The following is a 21,983-nucleotide window of genomic DNA, read 5'->3' on the forward strand; positions in this document are numbered from 1 at the left end:
AAATGGATCTAGAGCTGTTGAATGATTGTGGGTGAGAGGGAGGATTGGGATGGATGAGGGGAGTGGAGTTAGAGGGTCGATGTGGATGGGTGTAAGGTTGTGGGGATGACGGTTTGGGCAGAGAGGGTGGACGTGGGTGGGTGTGAGGTGGTAGGTTTGAGTGGGTGTGGTGTGAGGGGTGCCAAAGGTAAAGTCGGGGGCATAAGGTATAGCTGTGCGTGGCCTCGGTGCTCATCTCCGTCTCATTGGCCCTTGAGCCTGTGGTGGGAAGAGCCCATTACCCCGGGACACAGGGCCAGTGTGACATCCGGGTTACCACAGTTTACCTTCCCCAGGTTTCCCCAGGTACTCATTTATCGACCAGCCCGAAAGAGAGGATGAACATCTGGGTGAGCTTCACGCCGGCTGCCCGGGCCAGAATTCAAACCCGGGATCGTAGATTCATAGCTGGGTACGTTGTAAAGTGTTCGGGTATGGGAGATGTGGAAGTAGGTGGGTGAAGGTGGTGGTGGTAGTTGGGGTGACAACGTGGTGCGAGTGGCGGGGACGTGGTATGTGGGGAAGGGGCGTGGTGAGGGGTGAGGTGATGGATGGCAGGAGGGGAAGGTGAGCGTGGGTTGGAGCAGTGTGTCATGAGGGTACACGTGTTAATATCACCAGCGTCAATACACATTTATCAATACACAGAGAATACGCAAAATACCATGTAGACAAATGAATCAACCTCTATGGCCACAGTGAGCACCTCCATGATGATTACGGTTATTGTTCAGTGCTTCGAGGAACATCGCCGACGGCTCAATCATTGGGTACAGTATTAAGGTAACTTTCGTTTTGGTGATTAAAAGAGAATCACTGTTGTGCACGGATAGATCTCGGACTGAAGTTAAGACGGTGATTAAAAAAAAATTTCTTCGACAAAAATATTTAAAAAATCACAGTTATTAATATCATTCAGAGGCAAGCAAGTTGTATGTTTTTGTCTTGAATAATTAAAGCTTTAATGACTATGAATCAAATTCTTAAAGAAAATATCTAACTTAACAGATGTTTTGCCTTTCTGGGATGTCTAACTACACGTAAGGTCGGTGAGATGGTTGCATTAACAACGAAAATGTCAATAAAAAACTAAAATGACCTCCTATTGCCCGTGGCACGGCGTGCCACACCCAACTACTGAAGCCGTGAACTGCAGAACATTATGTTAAATGTTTGAAAATTGACTCGTCGGTCATGTGTACCTTAATGAACTGTGTAATTCATGAGGTGCGGCTAAAAGCACTCAGCGATGCTAAGACGCTGTCGTCAAGTGACTGGCGTGTGTTATTAATACACAGCGACCACTACTCGCGGGTGGGGGGAGGGGAGGGCGTCACAAGTCCGCCTCACGCACTGACTGTCCTGAGGCACAACATTTTTCATGAGCAACGGACGTCCTGAATTTCGACGTCAATGTCACGTGACTTCCGTATGGAATTGTATTTTAAGACTGAACTAAGTGAGTGAGAGCCTAGCCAGGGGTCATCTTCACCTTGACCAGTCTGTCCCTGATTTCCCAGGAGAAGACGCCCGGATTCTCCTTCTTATAGTCGTCGATTCGCTTCTCGATGTCCGGCGTGGTCACCTTGGGCTTGGAGCCGCCGATGACGCCGGGCCGGATGGAGCCGGTCTCCTGGTAGCGGTTGAGGATCTTGGAGACGCAGCCGTGGGACACACGCAGCTGCCGCGAGATGACGCAGGGCCGCACGCCGGCCGCCGCCATCTCCACGATCTTGAGGCGGATGTGGTTGGGCAGCGGCCGCCCGTTGATGAACACGCCGCCCAGCTGGTTCACGCGGCCCTGACCTGTGAACGCAAGAGAGGTAATTTGAGTGTGCGTGTGCGTGCGGTCATGTATTTGTGTGTGTGTGTGTGTGTGTGTGTGTGTGTGTGTGTGTGTGTGTGTTGTCCTTATTCCAGAGACAAACAATAAGCATAAAAAAACTGGTTCAAAATAATGCCATGCTGCCACACGAGCAAATGTTCATAAATATTCACATGAAGACAAAATAACTCTACTCAAACCTCTCCCCTAACACACACACACACACACACACACACACACACACACACACACACACACACACACACACACACACACACACACACACACACACACACACACACACACACACACACACACACACACACACACACACACACACACACACACACAAGGTGAAAACTAAACATTTCATGCAAATACTCCTCGTCGGTGCCCAGAATTTCCCTTCACTCACAAGACGAAGCCATGAACAACGCTTGACCCAACCATTAAGGCGCGCAGACTACGGCAGTTAAGTAACCCAGCCCACACAACCCGCCTTATCTACGATGGCGACGGTAACACCAAGGAAAAATATATGAAACAGGTGTATATAAAACCCGAAACAGTAAACAACAAAAGCACATATAAAAAACAAAAGTTGCATTTCAGAGGAAACTTAGAATGAAAAATGACGATTTTTGCGCTTTACATGAAGTAAAAATAAACAATTAACTAAACGGAAAACGCATAAAATAAATGATTTGGCATTTCTGAGAAAAACAAATATCTTGAGTATACTTGTAAGCCGCTGTGAGGTCACGGAGGGAAGGAAGGGAGGGAGGGAGGGAGGAGCAATGCGACACGGCGACACATAATCGAGTGGAGGCGGCGCTGGGGAACACAGCCTTTGCCTAGAAGAGGGAGGGAAGGGAGAGAGACTGGCGACGAGGTAGAGAGAGCAAGTGAAGCCTTGCTGTCCTCTCCGTTCCACTGAGACCTGGTTCAGCCCCCGCGGGTCGCCGCCACTCCCGGGTGTCGCGGCGTCCCGCCGCCACGGCAGCCGTGCAGGATGCTCGGGCGCGGTGCTCGGCGGCGGCTCAGTGGACAGACATTGTGGCACAGCGGAGAACATATATACTTCCCATCAAAGTGACGCAAATTGCTGTAAACCTTTGTTCATATAATGATGTGATTTTACACACACACACACACACACACACACACACACACACACGAATATATATATATATATATATATATATATATATATATATATATATATATATATATATATATATATATATATATATATATATATATATTAAATAAGGTCACGAGGTCAAACTAAAATAAAAAAAATAAATGTGATATTTTCTTTTCGGTGTGAAAATGTAACTGCAGGTGATAGGAGAAAGAGGACGAGGACGAGGAGACGAAAACAAGATTAGCTAAATCAATGAAAATAAGAATAGGGAAGAAATTACCGATAGAATAAATGTAAACGGAGTTAAAATATAAATTCAAGTAATCAAGATCTTGCAGCAGTGGCTCTCCCCGTGGGGACAGCATCAGCTCGTCTATCGGCCAGCCAGCCAGTCAGACAGTCACTTCTTCACGGTCCGGCCGTTCTTTGAAACCTTCGTTTTTCCGGCAACTCCTGACTGATCACCGCCACGCCCTCGAGGGCTTTGTGGGTCGAGCAAAGCAGAGCAGAGGAGAGGAGATAAGAGATAAGAAGGGAAGAGCAAAGCATCGGAAATGTGAAACGAGAGTAGAGGAAAAAGTTGAGGGAGGTAAAAAAAAGAGGATTGTGTAAGATAGGAAGGACGAGAGAGAGAGAGAGAGAGAGAGAGAGAGAGAGAGAGAGAGAGAGAGAGAAAACACACACACACACACACACACTACCACAGAGGTGAAACATTTATGACATTCTGATATTACGAGGGAAGTGAGGAGTAAGAAAATAAAAAAAAGGAGGAGGAGCAGGAGGAGGAGGAGGAGAAGGAGTACAACGAGAAAACCAGATTTGCTTGACACATGCAGAATATATTTGACGGATGTAAATCAGATACGAACAAGAATGAAAACACCTTCCCCTCCCCCCTCCCGCCCCGCCACCGCCACCAGCACCGCCTCACAGCCCCGCGACAAGCACACCGTCACCGCTACGAACACCACACCCTTCATTATGTAGGCAAATTATTATTATTATTATTATTATTATTATTATTATTATTATTATTATTATTATTATTATTATTATTATTATTATTATCGTTATTATTATCATCATCATTATAAGGACAGACGCAGCAGTTGTAGTACTATAAATATAGCAGTAGAAGTATATGAAAGTAATAGTAATTGCTGTTGTTCTAGTAATAGTAATAGTAGTGGTGACATTATTATTGTTATCATCAGCATTATTATTATTGTTAAATTTAACAGTAGTAGTATTAGTATTAGCACAACTGTAATTATTGTTGCAGTAGAAATGGCATTAATAGTTCAGACCTTCCCAAAATTCTCAACTTTCATCCTTCGTTTTTCCTCACGCGCACGAACGAGAAAGAAGTTTTTTTTTCCATTGATGAAAAAAAAAAAATCACTTGGTCGCTTAAAAAAACGAGTCGGATGAAAGTGAGACAGACAGGCAGGCAGAAAATCACAGACAAACAGACACACACGCATTCACCCCCCCCCCCCCCCCCACACACACACACGCACACAGTTACTCAAAGAACCCCCTTTTTTGTTAATAGAAACTCACAAATCATGAGAAAAATGGAAGGCAACGAAGTATGAAAGTAATCACTCTGCCATAAACGCCTAAACACATTAATTTGTAACACAGTCAAGACGAGCAGCGCAGAGCTACGTTAAGTGAGGATGCTTCTTATTATATTATTAGCAACTGGTTCAATTGGTAATGAAGTGGCGGACAACATTAAATTCCATGAACATTGATTACTCTTTCAACTCGTCTTCCTTCACCATTTGTGTAATAATATAGGACTTTAAACGCTTGATCTCAGGGCATAATCATCCGGTTTATGATTCCTCCTCCTCTCTCTCCCCGTCCAAGCAGCTCTTCAAGCATATTAACTCCACTTCTTTCAGAGCAACATTTTCTTCCTTACTAATTCCCCGTTTCTTCAACATCTTCAGTCTCCTCCCGAAATTGACCTCTCTTTCGGCCACCTCTTTGGATTCTTTTTGTGAGCAGCGAGTAGCGGGCTTTTTTTTATTATTGTTTACTTTTTTTGTGCCCTTGAGCTGTCTCCTTTGTTGTAAAAAAAAAAACACAAAAAAACCCCATAACCTCTACATCCTTCAGTGCAACACCTCCTCCTCCCATCCTCCGTCCCTTCAACACATCTTCGTCAGCAATACATAACCTCCCATAAATGCAAAGCAACACCTCCTCCTATTCCCCGTCCCTTCAAATCATCTTCGTCAGTAACACATGACCATACATTTCCCTTATACAATTCTTTCTTTCCCTTCCCCATCTCTTCAACCAATCGTCACCACCACCACCACCACAATCACCATCGTCACCCCCACACCCAACACAAATATTCTCCCTTCACCCCTTCAATATATTCCGGTCATCGCCTCTGCAACGGCCCCCTCCCATTTTCATCCCTTCCTTATCCACAATTATCATCATCATCATCACAATCCTTACCATCTCCACCCTAATCCTTATCATCCCTATCCACAACACTACTGCCACCAGAATCACCATAACTATCCACACCACCACTACCACCAGTCACCATCAACACTATCCATATTACTGCCACCATAATCACCATCACTATCCACACCACCACCACCACCACCGTCACCATCATCACCACCACCACCCTCACCATCACAATCACTTACCGGTAGAGACAAGGGATATCCACTCCATTCTGGTAACTGTGATGTGCCTCGCCTCTTGCTAATACTGGTAACACTGCAACACTTCCTTGGTCTTTGTTTTTCTTTTGGTGAGTTTTTGAGTTACTACCACAACCCGTTTTCTTCCTGCACGCGGTGTGGGACACTGATGTAAACACGAGGCACAATTGTCTCACTTGTTATATATCAGCGGCTTTGGATCGGATTGTTTAGCTCAGATTTCCTTTTTTTTTTCTATGGCTGAAGTATCATTGTCACTTTTATGTTTCTCTTATTTGATGTCTTTGTTCCTTTAGTTCACTTCAGTTTAATGGGATCCAACACAGACCCTCTAGAATAGCCTGAACGAAAGAAAGAGTTTGTTCTAGGTTATAATGGCGAGATAGAAAGAAAAAAAAAACACCCACAATCACAAACGAGAATGACGATGATTGTATGGTAACGCGGGACCAAAATTTTTCTTTTATTTTTCTCTCCTTTTTGGCTTCGTTTTTTTTAACGCTATCAGAGGAGGATAAAAACGGCGCTACAGACGCCCGAGCAAGTCACTCCACGTGCGTCTTGGGTGTTCCAGGACGCCCATCGATGAACGGGAAGGAGGAACACCTAAACTAATTAAGACTCAGGTGTGGAGGCTCATCTTCGCGTGGCTCCGTCGTGCTGGCATCGAGGGAGGGGCTGAGGCGGCGTTCACAAAAATGTCACGTGATTGCAAGAACGTAAGGCCTAAGTGAAATAGTTAGGCGTTCAGTTCATCTTACTCACTCATCGTTCAGTGGTGTCAAGGGGTTGAGACGGAGTTCACATCTCACTTAACGTTTAGAAAGGTGTCACAAGATTGCAAGAACGTGAGGTATGTGTGTACAATCGAGTCAGGGGTTCTTTTCATCTTAACGTCGCCCTGGCATCGAACTCACTCATCGTTCAGTAGTGTCGAGGGGCTCAGGCAGAGCTCACCTCTCACTCGGCGTTCAGAAAAGTGTCACGTCACTGCAAGAACGTGAGGTATGAAAGTAACAGTTAGGCGATCTTAATCTTAATTAAAAGTCGCTCTGGCATCGAACTCACTCATCGTTCAATCGTGTCGCGCGGCTGCAAGAACGCGAGGCCTGAGTTTACGATCGCATGCGTCAGGTGTTCAACGCTCTCGAGAGGGAGTGACGTTTCCGAGAAAGATGGCGGTGGTCTGAAGCGGCTTGTTAAGTGCGTTGCGGCGGCGACGAGAGTAATGGCGCGTTTCCTCCTCCTCCTTTCTCTCTATTCCTGGTACCGAAGACTCGTGCATCGATCTCCAATTAAAAAAAAAAGAATGGAAAGATAAAAGCAGCGGCGATTCACTTCGGGAGGAGGCGCGTTACGTTGTGTTGTTGTTGGTCTCGCGTCGTCACGGAGGCTCGTCACATTACACACTCAAGAACATCCACGTCCACCGCCACCACCAGCACCACTATCATCACCACCAGCAGCGATACCAATGAATATTCGGCCTCTCGAAGCACGCCCGCCGCCCCCGCGAGTTTACACCAGGTCGCCGCCGTTCAAATCGATGTTCACAGATTAATCACGCACGATTGGCCGGTTCGGGTCGCTCGCTTGCTGACTCAACTTTCTCACACGCCTCGAAGCTCCCGGCGGCGGCGCTTAGGTGGGTGCGGGAAGGGCTCGACGCCGCCCTCACACTCTTAGACTTCGACAACACACCGAGGACCCAGGCGCACTAAGGTTCCCTCCTCGCTAAGTCACCTTTTCACGCAATTACCACGGCGGCAGGTGTGTGGCGTACCTGTTGCACCTTTGCCTCGTGAATCAGAGGTGTCTCGCGTGTAGTAGGTGGAGGGAGGGACAAGGGAGAAGAAGGGAAGTGGGAGGGAGGACTGCTTGAAGACGAGGAGCTAACACGACTGACGAATCGGTGACATGGGCTCAAGGTTTTATGTCACCAGTGTTAGGAGGGACCACGGATGCCCAATACTGCCCACCAATATGCCTCCTTAGCCCCCCCTATCCCCTCCTCTCTCCCAACCACTCCCAGCCCCTCCCTATCCCTCCCTGGTTCCCTTCCTTCCTTCCCTGTCTTCTCAGCACCCTCGAATACCACCATAACCACCACCAGCACCACTACCACCACCATCACCACTACCCACCCTCGCCCCCACTACGACCACTACCTCCTTCCTGGCATCCTTCTTAGTCCTCCTCTCTCACCACTATTTCGCTACCTTTGGCTACCGGCTTATGAATGTGGGTTAGGTTACCTTTCTTAGCCTCTTTTGTCTGTTTTTCTTTCCGTTTGTCTTTATCTGTTTAGCTGTGTCTTGTTTTATCCGTTTGTTTTAGTTTTTTAGTTTCGTATTGTCGTTTTATCTGATTGCTTTTGGTTCTTTCCTTTCGTCTTGTTTTGTATTTGTTTTTAATTCTTTCCATTCGTCTTTATCTCCTTTAGCTGTGTCTTGTTATTTATATGTTTACCTTAGTTTGTGAGTATTTACCTGTCTGTCTGTCTGTCCGTCTGTCTATCTCTCTCTCTCTCTCTCTCTATCTATCTATCTATTTATCTATCTGTCTGTCTGTCTGTCTGTCTGTCTGTCTGTCTATCTCTCTCTCTCTCTCTCTCTCTCTATCTATTTATCTATCTGTCTGTCTATCTGTTTGTCTGTCTGTCTGTCTCTAATCCCAAGCAAACACCACCAGCCTCTTCCCCTCCCTCCCCCCTTATAAATCTCTCATCAACGGGCAGACTCCCACGGCGGGCCACACGGTTTACAGGTGAGCGAAAGTGGCGCAGGTTTGCCAGTTAAAACAAAAGGTGTGATCGTTCTTAATTTATTGCCCCCGTCATACGTAGGTACTGTTCCTCTTCCTTCGCCTCCTCCGCCACCGCCGCCAAGTCAAGGCTGCATATTTTTCTTTCTTTTCCATTTCCTTTTATTCTTATGGTAATTTCTGGGTATTTTCTTTTTTCTTTTCCTTCTGATTTCTCGTTTTCTTTTTTCTTCTTCCTCTTCCACTTCCTCTCCTTCTCTTTTCCACTAACATTAATATTCATCTTCATCTTTTCAGTTCATTCTCCTTTTATCTTCTACTTTCCACCTGTCCTTTTTCTGTTTGCTTCTTCTGTCTTTTTCTTCCATTTTCTTCTCCTCCTCCGCTTTCTTCTCCTCTTTTTCCTCCTCCTCCTCCTCCTCCTCCTCCTCCTCCTCCTCCTCCTCCTCCTCCTCCTCCTCCTCCTGAAGCCCCCGTGAAGCGAGGGGAGCAGCGTTGGAACACACCAATAAACAATTCAACGTTCAGAAAATCAATTTGAACACTTCGTCAGAATATTTTTTTCCATATTTTCCTCCTTCGTGTTTCTTCGTGCGCGAGGTAAATGTTATGTATGTTTGTATTTGACGTTTTCTCTATCGATGCGCTTCCTTCCTTCATACATACAATGAATATAATACGTTGAGGAAACATCAGATAAAATGAAAACTACGGTTTCTCTCCAGTGGTTTATCTCAAGAAAACAAGTAATATGAAATTACTAAGTGAAGGTGAGTCATCATACTTGTTGTAATTATGTTGATTACCTGTGAACATCTACAGGTAGGTGTATCTGGTTACCGTGTATTTAGGTGGAGTGAATACAAGAGTTAAGTATTTGAATTCGAATACGAATACATCCAAATACTGCATTCGAATGTGCTCGAATACGAATATCGAATACGAATTCTCCATTCCTGGTGAATTACAGTTTAAGATTCAAGTACGGAATTATTTTGTTTACGAATATATAAAAAATCATGGGAAATATCTTGAACATTTTTCTCTTTACCCTAAAGCTTAGTAAGTAGAGACAAAGAGGTGCTTTGAGTGAGTAAGTGTGAGTAAGAGTGAGTGAGCGTGTGAGTGAGGGCATCAGTGTGTGTGAGTGGGAGTAGGTCACCTCCGTACTCTCCCGTCCGCGGCCGCACTAACATAGTTTTTCTGTCTCGGCTCATCAGACAAGGGCGGTCAAAATATCCGGGAGCCATAAATCACGACCACTGGGAAAGATTCGCCTACACACACACACACACACACACACACACACACACACACACACACACACACAATACCTGCCTTTCTCTTTGGCTTGTTTATGTACCTTCTTACGTGTGTGTGCATGTGTGTGTGTGTGTTTGGGGGGGGGGGGGGTAGGTGTGACGCATAAAGTACAATGGAATCAAAAGCTTAAATCTCTTCTCCTGGACCCTAAGAAGCATCAGGACAGAGGGAGGAAGGAAGGAAAGAAGGGAGGAAGGGAGGAAGAGAGGTAAGGAGGGAGGAAGGGAGAGTATGAAAAGGGAGGGAGGGAGGGAGAGAGATGGGCGGTAAAAGCAAAGTTTCCTCATACTGTCATAAAACTGCCTCCACTCTGGTCTCTCTCTCTCTCTCTCTCTCTCTCTCTAAGAATCTGGGAAAGGAGGCGGAAGTTTGAGAAGAGGAGAGGAAAAAGAGGAGGAGAAGGAATGGAAGAATTTTGAGAGGAAATGAGAATGAAATGAGTGAGTGGGAAATAAGAAATATTAAATAAACATAAAGAGAGAAAAGAGCAAAATCAAATGACGAAAAATTAATGAAAATGATAAAGGGAAGAGGAGAAGAGATGAAGAATTAAATAGAAAAATATATACAAACTGAAAGAGAAGGAGGAAGTGGAGAGACAGAAATACGAAATAATACGTGTTCAACAGAAAGGGTGTTGGTATTATCTATTACGAAGCTGCTTCTTATATGACGAGATGTGCAGAAATTATTTTAAAGCACTAGTATGCAGACAGGGAAACGTTCAACTCACTCCTGTTGCCACAAATCAAAAATAATTGCTATGCTTTAATGATTTGATTGTATTTGAGCTAACTACTATTGCCGGATGTTTGTTCCAGTGACGGATGAGTCGATCATGAAAAAATATGCTAATATATGTTTTGGATAGCCTTGCTTGAGATGACTGGATGCTGAAGGATGTCAGGTGAGAGAGAGAGAGAGAGAGAGAGAGAGAGAGAGAGAGATTTCTTAAGTCAAAGTCACCTACCGCTCACCGCAATACCCCCCTCCTTCTTCCCCCCCTTCCCCTCTCTTACCCTCCCTCCCTCCCCTCCCCGCCGTCGGCCTAACATAAAATCGTAATAAAACTAACCTGACGGCCCCTCGCGCTTATGGATGAAAAAATCAGTTTCTCGGTAATAATTTTGAAGATGATCGCCGCCTTTTTTTCCTCCCCTCGCTCGGAACCTTTTTAAAGATGGTGCCTTTTTGAGCCCTAGTAATCACTCTTAAAAGGCTTTGCTGTCAGGTAGTGAGTATTAAGTGCGTTTTTTTTGTGAACTAAAACATCCGTATCGTATGTTTTAATTGCGGTAGTTATATTATTGCAAAGTTGAATTGTTTCCATTATTAAAGTGTGGCTTCCAGAGCTGATTTCTTGATCTATATTTCCTTCTTCTCGGGGAGGCGGTGGCTGAGTGGCCAGCGTACGTGCGCGGCGTCCAGGAGGATGCAGGTTTTGCTTCCCGCCCGCCGCTACAAGCCGGTGATGTTTCAGTCATTGCCGAGTCATCTACCAACATGCTGTCCTGAAGCCATCCATCAACTCGGACTCTAGATCCTTTCTAAGAAGAGGATCAAAGATGAGCTCCAGGGGGCAGTATGAGCTAAGCAAGATAGCGCCACTCTAAACACTTGCCTGCGCCATAACGGGGTGGGACCGACCATCAGGCCCCACCAAGAAAGTCTAACGGCGCCGTAGGCAGAACGTAAAAACAACACAGAAAAACAAATGGAAATACGAAAGTTTTCTTGTGTGTACGCTTAGAAAGACAGACACCAGGAAAATATTTAGACACGGCACTGTGCATGTGTGTGTGTGTGTGTGTGTGTGTGTGTGTGTGTGTGTGTGTGTGTGTGTGTGTGTCTAATGCTTACACACACTCAGAGGAGTAAATCGCATTATCCTTCCTTCCGTGACATTCCGTGGAACATCATAAGAAGCTCATCTAATTCGCGAGACGCTCCCGATATTATGCTCACGAAATTCTGCTCCCGTAACTACGACATCCATTATGAGCTCGGAAAAGGAGGCAGAAAAAATATCAAGCAATTACTTTCTTCCTTATTCTTCAGCCAGCAGCATGACGGATGTTTCTCGTGTATGACAATCTGGTCTTTGCTCACCGCCTCGACACGTCAATTCATGTTTACGACCGTTGAGCTGATAAACAGATTTCCTCTTACTAAGTCGACGCTGCAACATGAACCTGTGAGTGGTGAGCATAATCAATACACGTGAAGGGACGAAGAGCGTGTATGAAGTTTTATTTTCATGTTGTTCGTTGTTCAGACACTTGGATGGTAAATAGTTCTTGAGGGGAAGATGGTTTTTAGAACATACTTATATAACCACTTTTTTTACTCCTGGTCTTTTTTGTCCTTTTCTTTCGCATTTTTCATCTTTCTTGAGTGTTTTGTATCTTTTTTTCTTTCACATTTTCATCTTTCTTGAGTGCTCTATGTCTTCTTTCACATTCTTTAGTTTTCTTGAGTGTTTTGTATCTTTATTTCTTTCACATATTTTCATCTTTCTTGAGTGTTTTGTATCTTTGTTTCTTTCACATATTTCCATCTTTCTTGAGTGTTTTGTATCTTTTTTCTTTCACATATTTTCATCTTTCTTGAGTGTTTTGTATCTTTTTTCTTTCACATTTTCATCCTTCTTGAGTGCTCTATGTCTTCTTTCTTTCATATTCTTCAGTTTTCTTGAGTGTTTTGTATCTTTATTTCTTTCACATATTTTCATCTTTCTTGAGTGCTTCATGTCTTCTTACCTCCCCCTTTGCCTTCCTTTAACAGCGTCCATCTTTCCTCCGTACAGTTCATAACATTTAAAAGTGTGCGATGGCGTCGAAAACAATGGATGGGTTCCTATGCTCAGTTAGTCTTTTCAGCATTCTGGAAGTGCGTTCGAACACCCTCTTTGATTAGGTGGTCGGTATGAGAGGCGATACATATTATTTTTGGTACGCGTGGTGGTGCATTTTTTGGGGGGACATTCTTTTGAATGCATTTTTTATTTATTTTTATTTTTTATTTTTTACATTATACAAAAATGAGGAGAATCTATATTATGAAGTACCTTCGCTTAAATTTAAGTTCCACATATTTTCTCTTTATAGGGCAGCGTGTTGAAGGCATTTTTTTAAAGTTATTTTTCTTTAGCTCTCGATCTGTTGTATTTCTTTGATACAAAAACAGAAGAAAAGACAGTCTATAAGTGAATGAAGGAAGAAGGGCAAAGACGCATACCATACCAACAATCTCTCTCTCTCTCTCTCTCTCTCTCAACCCACACTCTCCTCCAAACGACCTCATCACACCCCCTTTCCCCGTTTTCGTCATGCTGTTTCCTCGTGGCCCTTGGTTACCTGTGGGCCTCACCTGGGCATCATCGCGCTCATCATACCCCATCATGCCCCGCCCCGCCCCGCCCCGCTCCGGCCTGCCCCGTCAAGATCGTAAAACCATAAAGTGCCCCGCTTCTGATCACGCCGACAGCCCTTTGCTCCTTCCTCCTCGTCCCCTTCCTTCCTCCTTTCCTCTTCTTCCACTTCCTTTAAGTTTCTATTGTTTTCTCCCACCCTCCTTTCTATTTTAGTCTTCTTTATACTCACTTTCCTTTAATTCTCCTCTCTCTCTTCCATATTTCCCTTCTTCTTAAATTCTTTCTCCTATTACTTTCCTCCCTGTCTTTTCTATCCTCACCTTCCTTTTCATCGTATGTGCTTTTTCTTTACGTAAGTTCTTTCACTAGTTCTGTCTTCTTTCGTTTTATCATAATTTTTTTTCTCCTTCCTTCTTTTCTCTTTTCTACTTTCTTTTCCTCGTTTGATTTTTCTGCCCAAATGTTGCAATTTTTCCTTTCTTTTCTCCTTCGCTTTTCGCCAATGCTTTCTTTATAAACTGTTTTCTAACACGGATAAAATATTTTTCTAGGGCTGTTTTTTTGTGGTTAATTTCCGATCCTTGTTTATTTGTAGCGTTTGGAATACTGAGCTTGAATTGAATGAGATCTAATGACAAGTATTTATTCGTTTTCCTCAATTTTCCTTCTCTTCTATATTAGGACTACTATTCCTTCACTATCTTTTCCTCATTTATTCTCTTCTTCATTTCCTTCTTCCTCCTCTCTTTGCGCCACAGGCCTCCACGTGGTGCTTGCCGGCGCCTTCTCACACCTCCCCGTCATCGCGTGTCCCTCCCTTCCTCCCTCCCTTTTCTCCTTTTCTCTATTCCCTCTGGTGCTGCTGCCTGCCTCCTTCACCGCGGGCTATATGCAAATTTGTCTACGAGGGGTTGACTGTGTAAGTGAATGACTGAATATGGACTCTTGTGTTTGTCTGTCCTTCTCTACCCTTGTCTGTCTGTCTGTCTGCCTCACTCACTCACTCACTCCCTGACACCCACCCACTCACACACACCTACACACATGGAATGCATTTTTGCAGGTTTTACTGTTATCGCTGTGGAAAGAAGATAGTTGTAGTTTGTTGAGGGTCCGTAAAAGTATGCAATTATAGGCTCCAGTATTATTTTTCCATACAAGTTTCCTACTCGACATTTCCTACTAAATAATTTTCCCTCTTTTCCTTCCCCAAGAATTTCAGAACTCATCTTTATATAATATTTGTACATCTCATTATTTTTACTTTTTATTTACTTATCTATATTTATGCTATTGTAATTGAGAGAGAGAGAGAGAGAGAGAGAGAGAGAGAGAGAGAGAGAGAAGGGGGGGGGGGGTATGTGCCAAGCTTCCTCCTGACCGCCGGCCATAATCGCCTCATCTCGCGGCCGCAGCTTCGTGATGCGCCACAAAAAAAAAAAAAAAAAAAAAAGCCGTGTCAGGTGGGTTATGGGCCTACCTGCTTGCTGCTCCTCCCCCCCCCTTCCCCCCTAGACCCTAACTCTGTTCCTCTTCCTCCTCCCTTTTCGTTTTCCTCCCCATTTCCTTTCTTCCTCCCTCCTTGTGTTCCCTTCTCTTTTTTTATACTTTTCTTCTTTTCCCACCTGTTGTCTCATTTTTTCATTTCTCACTCACCTCCTTTTCTTTCTTTTGTCTTTTTCTTCCTTCCCTTCTCCACGTTCTTCCTTTCTTTTCTTTTTCACCGCTTCCTCCTTAGACACTCCTCCTTGCTCAGGGGGACCGTCAAGAGTGGAGAAAGCGAGTGAGTGAAGCGACGCGCCACCTTGTGTATGCTTCCCATTAATTAGTGTCTTTTTTCAACTCATCCTCCTTTACTTAACATTATTCAACTTATTGTCTGTCTGCCGTTCCATCTGTTTATCAATCTGTCTGTCTGTCTGTCAACCATTTGGTCTCGTCATGTCACATTTTCTTATCATCTACTTTGTTCATTTTTTTAATATATGCATTTTAAATATTCCTTTCTATGTAAATCTCTTAACCTTTTCCTTTTTCGTTTGCTTTTACTTTTAACTTGTTCCCCTTTGGATGCTTTGTACCTTCACTCAGGGCACGTACATGATTTTTTTTTTTGTATATTTTTCCTCCTCTTGTCCTGCTTTCTCTGGTCTCAATAAATTTTCCTCCCTTCCATTCTCAATCCATATAATTTCACAAAATTTATCACATTTTTCTCTGTCTGTCTGTCTCTCTCTCTCTCTCTCTCTCTCTCTCTCTCTCTCTCTCTCTCTCTCTCTCTCTCTCTCTCTCTCTCTCTCACTGTTCGTCCTTACCTCTTTAACCCTTTCCTTCCCGGTTGCCATAAAATAATAAACATACAAATAATTTCCTTTCTTATATTCCCGTCACTTCGTCTGGTTTTCCTCGTTTTCTCTTCGTCCCCGTCCTCTTTCCCTCCACCTTCCCCCATGCCTCCCTTCTCTCTCCTCCTCCCCCGTGACGAGCCATAAAACAATATTCCTTTTAAGATTATGACTACCGAACATTTTTAGAAAGACCGACGTTTAAGCATTTATGGCACGGATAAAGACGAAAGGAAGAATTTGCATAAGTAAGAATACAAAATGATGTACTACTGTTCCTTCTACGTTTCTTTTATGGAAGAAACACATATGCCTCATAATAACAATAATCATGATAATTATAATAGTAATGATGATGATGGCCCAAAGAGGAGAAAGAGGAGGATGAGGATGAGGATGAGGATGAGGAGGAGGAGGAGAAAGAGGAGGAGGAGGAGGAGCAGGAGGAGGAGGAGGAGGAGGAGGAAGGGAGAGGATCAGGGGTCAAACCTTATTCTTAAATCCAAACTTCACTCCAATTTTTACTCCGAAAGTGATCCACTCCTATCCATGACTTTGTATTTAGTATTAACTGTGGTATTAACTTACAAATACTTAATACAAAAGTAAGGAGTTTTAAAGCTATTCAAGATGGCCGCCGCTGAGGAACGCCTCTCCTATTCATTCAAGGACCAGCGGGACGGAGATGAGCACAGACGCTACGAGCAGATAAAGCGCATGCTCCTAACTTTACCTTTATCATTTCGTTTTAATTTTTCGAAGGAATGTGTCCCGGGCAACGAGTTTACGCGAAGGACCAGTAATGACTAACTCCTAATGTAGAAGACAGCTTTAATGGATAATGGCAACTTTTCTCTTTGAGTGTAAAGACAGCGTAAAATTTGAAAGCTGATGTGGAGGAGGAAGAGTAAGAGAAGGAGGAGAAAAAGGGAGAGATGTAGAAGATAGTGACGCAACACATACGAGAGAGGGAAAGTGTGTTGTAAGAGGTGGGTTGAAACGGCAAAACTCTAACACACACCACGCCCACCACCACTGCTACACCAGCGATACACACACACACACACACACACACACACACACTTAATCGCCCGGAAACAGTGAACAGTGAACATTTAATTTCCTTTCCGTGAAGCAGCTATTAGTCACCTTCCCGCAGGTGTGGGTGGGTGGGGGGGAGAAAGAGGAGGAGGAGGAGGAGGTAAGATAACACGACGCAGCAGGTAACCACAAACGAGCACGAGTTAGCGATACGTTTACAGAAATCCTGACAATAAAAGTAAAAATATATACAAAATCGGCACAACAATAAAGTATATGAATCGATAAATTAATAAAAAGTGAGTCGGCTATATGTTGTGAGACGCTTACGTGAGTCTTTAGAGTGAACTAATAAATAAATACATGATTCGGCTTTACGATTATCCTATTGGTCTGATGATGAAAGTGTTGTGTTTGGAATATTAATTGATATATTGTGTTGTATGATGTATTTTGAAATCTCTAGAGTTCTTTCGCAGCAAACGTTATACAAGTACGTACCAGTTGCATTTATTAAGTTATTCATTCTGGTTATCGGTCTGCAGTCTGCATACATTTCCGTCTGTTCGTATAGCTGTCTGTCTGTCTGTCTGTCTCTCTCTCTCTCTCTCTCTCTCTCTCTCTCTCTCTCTCTCTCTCTCTCTCTCTCTCTCGTCACCTGCTTTCACACTTTCCACGACACAATGGCAATAATATAATCGGGCCACAGGTTTAATGTCCTCTACAGACTGTCGGTGGTGTTGGGGGGTTGGGGGGAGTGCAACGCCTTCATGCAGCCTCCCTGGTCCTTGCAACCCCATTCTCTCTCTCTCTCTCTCTCTCTCTCTCTCTCTCTCTCTCTCTCTCTCTCTCTCTCTCTCTCTCTCTCTCTCTCTCTCTCTCTCTCTCTCTCTCTCTCTCTCTCTCTCTCTCTCTCTCTCTCTCTCTCTCTCTCTCTCTCTCTCTCTCTCTCCTTTCTTTATTTCTTGCTTTCTCTCTTATTCTATCTTTCTATCTATCTCTGTATTCTTGCCTGTCTCGCATTCAAAACACACACGAAAAAAAACGAAGCATGATTGTTTTTAAGATTCGTATATTTACAGATTCTACTGATCTGATGACAACAAAATGACAAAATAAATAAACAGAATCAAGTAAATGTGAGTGTGTGCCAAGTGACGAATATAAAAATGCGATGTGTTGGGTATTATTCAACTTGCAAATATATCAAGGAATTCGCACAACGTAAAATAAACCATCAGTATATTAATATTTTTCTCAATTCAATAAAGTTTACGATACAGAGCGACAAATGCTGATAAACTTCAACACACACACACACACACACACACACACACACACACACACACACACAGAAGGGATTCATTACCCCACTTAGCATTCTATTTTCCTTCACATAAGACTCAAACTTTCCCAGCCATGTGTGTGTGTGTGTGTGTGTGTGTGTGTGTGTGTGTGTGGTGAGGGAGGGGCCATGGAGGTGCCAAAGAGGGCCATGGTGAGGGTCGTGGTGGTTGGAGGGTGATGGGGGCACTAATATCGCTAACTGAGGGTGTCTGGGCGGCCTCTCTGATCACAGGGAGGGAGGGAGAGGAGGGAAAGGAAGGAGGAAGGAGAGAAAGGAGGAAGTACGGAAGGAAGGATAGAAGGAAAGAGGGAGAGGAGGGAAAAGGAAGAAGGAGGAAGGAAACAAATCAACCCCCCCCCCTCCCCCTCCCAGCACGCCGGGGGTATATAAATAAGGTGCCCGATAAACAATAACAACACCAGAACAACTAACGAGCCTACACCATACAGCTGTACACTCCTATTGTCTTTCCTTCTCCCCCACCTGTACCTTCACCACTAACCCACTTGATTAAAAAAAAAATAGAAAGAAGGAAGTACGGAAGGAAGGAAGGATGAAAGGAGGGAAAGAGAGAAAGGAAAAGGAAGGAGGCAGGAGAGAAGAGAGAAAATACGGAAGGAAGGATGGAAGGAGGGAGGGAGAGGAGGGAAATGAAGGAGGGGATGGAGGAAGGAGAAAAGGGAGGAAGTGAGGAAGGAAAGATGAAAGAAGGGACTGAGGGAAGGTCGGATGGAGGATAGGTGGATGGCTGGTACGGAGAGAACAGAGAAAGAAGGAGGAGGGAAAAGAGAGAGAGAGGAGAGTGATGAAAGAAAAGGAGGATAAACACTAAAGGTGAACGTTTGGACCAAGAGGAAATCAGAAAGAAGATAATGACTGATTGAGGAAGGATGAAGAAGGACACGGGTCGGTGGATAGATAGATAGGTATAGATAGACCACAATTGGTGACCTAGAGAGGGAAACAAGCAGCAGAACTAGTCCCTACCCCACATTAACGCCAAGCAAGGGAAGGAAGGCAGGAAGGGGTGAGGAGTGGAGGAAGCGCCGCCGCTGGTGGGAGCCGCCGAGCTGCTCGTCGGCTAAGACACGGTGAAGGTATTGATAAATTTTCTTTTCTTGCGTTCCTCGACGAAAATTCTCTACAATTCACATAAAATTTTATGATGAAATTAATACCCTGGGCGACGGGCGTGAGTGTGGCGTCCCACGCGGGGTGCTGGGGCAGCGACACCCACACTGGACTTGCGCGACACAATAATATGCAATAATATTTTGCTTCGAGGAGGGAGGATCATGCTATCCCGGACCCTGGACATTTATTTTCAACACTGCTTACTGACTTTCTATTGGGAAGTGGCGAAAATGACAAAACATTTTCTTCAATAAATGTATAATCCATTATCTATTCACACACACACACACACACACACACACATACACTCTCTCTCTCTCTCTCTCTCTCTCTCTCTCTCTCTCTCTCTCTCTCTCTCTCTCTCTCTCTCTCTCTCTCTCTCTCTCTCTCATATACATGCATATATAGATATGTGTGTGTGTGTGTGTGTGTGTGTGTGTATTTATGTATTGTCATGTAAAAGTTCAGCTCATTCCTAAATTCAGTACTAACTCACGCAGACAAGAATATTTCCCTCCCCGGACACACTGCATGGCCACACACGGACGCTGCGCGACACACGGACCCTGGCTGTTCACCAAACGTCACCACCACGTAACACTCGCTCCGGCAGGGACTCAACAATCACCTGCCGAAACACTTGCCTTGTCTTGAAGATAAAATGTTCACGAGCTGAGGACATAAACTGTCATGCCTCTGAACACTTAAAGGAGACGCAAGAGACGGAACAACACCCGTGGCACAAAAACTGGTAGACGTGTTTCCATGCAAGACGCGGCACTCGGCGCAGCGGCGGCGGCGGCGACAATCTCGGAGCTCGATGCAGCGGCTCGTAACCCGTGTAGTACAGTGCCAAGACAACGGCGACAACTTCCTCTCCTCGGCGGCGGCGCTGTGAGTAATGCTGAGAAAACATGACTGAAAGGACTTCGCCTCGGCAGCTCAGGTGACCGTAAACACTAACGATCTTGTGCGCCGGTGAAAAAGATGAGATATGCATGAGACGCAGGAGAAATGATCAAATGTAAGTCCTTGGCGGCAATATATAATAAGGAAAAGTTGGAAAGAATTCAAATGGTATTATAGATGTTTTTACTATTCTGCGGTGGCAGCGAGAGAAGCTGGCCGGATCATAAAGAGCATCACCGTCACCGCCACTACAAACCCTTACCATTCCCACGCGCGGAGAAGCAGCAACAAGGCTGTCTAAAAATCTCACTATAGAGAAAGATGATCCTTTAGACTTGATCTGATTACCATTCGAGCAATTCTGTTCCTTTCGATTGAACTATCAGCAGCCAACTTACAAGTATAATTGTTATTGCGTCCTATCATTTTATCTGTGAGTTCCGCAGACTTCCGCTGTTTTCCCACTGTCTTGTCTTCTTGGTTACGTGAACGTTGTCAGCTTCAATAATACTTTTTGTTTCCTTGTTTAAGACGTATAATTAATCATCATCATCATCTAAGTGGCATCCATTATCACACAGCATACACCACTGTGAAATTTGCACAACTTTCCCATCTCTCTATCACCCCGTAAACAAGGCTTTCCATAGTATATAATGCATGTTACTGAGCCTTCTCTAATCGCTATAGTATTTTAAACAAAGCCTCCTCTAATTTGATCGTTTTTTTTCTTTCCAGCTTCCTCATGTCAATCTTAGTTGGAGTGGAGCGGTGAGTTACGGCCTATTCTTATTTCACACTATATATATTTTTAGCACTTTCTCTTACTGCCACACACACACAAAAAAATCTCTACCACATTTCGCGCAAAGCCTTCGCCGATCTCACATTTCACACAAGGCCTTCTATAATATCCGCGACACTGCTTTCCACTACTCTACATTTTTCAGTGGCATTTCGGTGTGTGGCAGCCTCCTTATCGCTCCGCTACACCCAAGGAAGGGCGTGAGAGGTGGCAGGCTTAGGTCACGTTGGCTGAGGGAGCACCCGGCGTGGCGGGCCTCCACGTGCAGCCTTGAGCCTACATTCACAAACATTCTGGATCTCACCCACCCACGTTTGATACAGCTTTCGTAGAGGTTGTGGGTACTGCCATGCGTATTTATATGAGCCGAGTGAGAGTCTGACAGGGTTTCTGCACCATGAACGTGAAATACAGACATCAGAACCCGATTAATCTCCTTCGTGGCCTTTGGAAATATTTGCTGTGAGAGCCCAGAACGTCCCAGAATATGGGCCTCGATCTTTGGGGTGACACGAGAAACGCGTCACTGTTTGTAGCACAGCTGCTGACGCTTCACCGCACAAGGAGCTAAATTTTAGGCCCGGCATGAGGTGGAAAGGTGTGTCTTTACCTGAACTTGACAGACTGACTGACTGGTTGAAGGACTGAATGACGACAGTGTAGGAGTTGCAAAGGATTCAGTATTGATCTTTTCTTAATGAGTACGTATGAATATCTTTCAGTAATATACTATGCAAAATCATTCCTCTGGTGTAAATATAAAACTACGTTGTTAAGAAGGAAATCTCTATTCAGCACGCATGTATATATCTATTTCGGCCTAAACGATAAACAAAAAAACATTATTTCCTCAACTTTTCTAATTATTATATTCTTTGCAAAAACTACTGACGCGCGACGACAGTTTCTGGAGGAGATTGAAGGTTGTCGACTTTCTCCGAAAATTACACCGTCATTACTGTTTTGCTTCCGCTCCGAGATGAGCCTCAACGCAGCAATCAGGTGCACACTGTACACGCCAACGCGGGCCGGTAACGAGAAAGTTGACGCTAACGACAGCCTCCGAAAATGTGTAATTACCTCCGCAAAAAGTAATGGAGATCACAAAGCCTACTCCTACAGTGATGAGGTTCGATTATTTACTTATACAATTAATTTTAAAGTGTTAACATTTTGATTGAAATACACAATTACTAAGAATGAAGAGAGGCATAAAGAGAACA

The 21,983-nt window shown here is 44.3% G+C and overlaps 1 protein-coding gene across 2 annotated transcripts in view; it reads right to left on the reverse strand.

Annotated features, from left to right (window-relative positions):
* The window catches only part of LOC126982599 (protein gooseberry-neuro-like), a 239,954-nt gene that overhangs the window by 56,071 nt on the left and 161,900 nt on the right, over positions 1 to 21,983 (reverse strand). For both annotated transcript variants that reach the window (XM_050834780.1, XM_050834779.1), the window contains one exon: positions 1,532 to 1,845. In XM_050834780.1, coding sequence (XP_050690737.1) covers positions 1,532 to 1,762 — 231 coding nt within the window. In that variant the 5' untranslated portion in view covers positions 1,763 to 1,845. The remainder of the gene's footprint in view (positions 1 to 1,531; positions 1,846 to 21,983) is intronic.

Source organism: Eriocheir sinensis, chromosome 51 (assembly GCF_024679095.1).
Source record: "Eriocheir sinensis breed Jianghai 21 chromosome 51, ASM2467909v1, whole genome shotgun sequence".
Lineage (NCBI taxonomy): Eukaryota > Metazoa > Arthropoda > Malacostraca > Decapoda > Varunidae > Eriocheir > Eriocheir sinensis.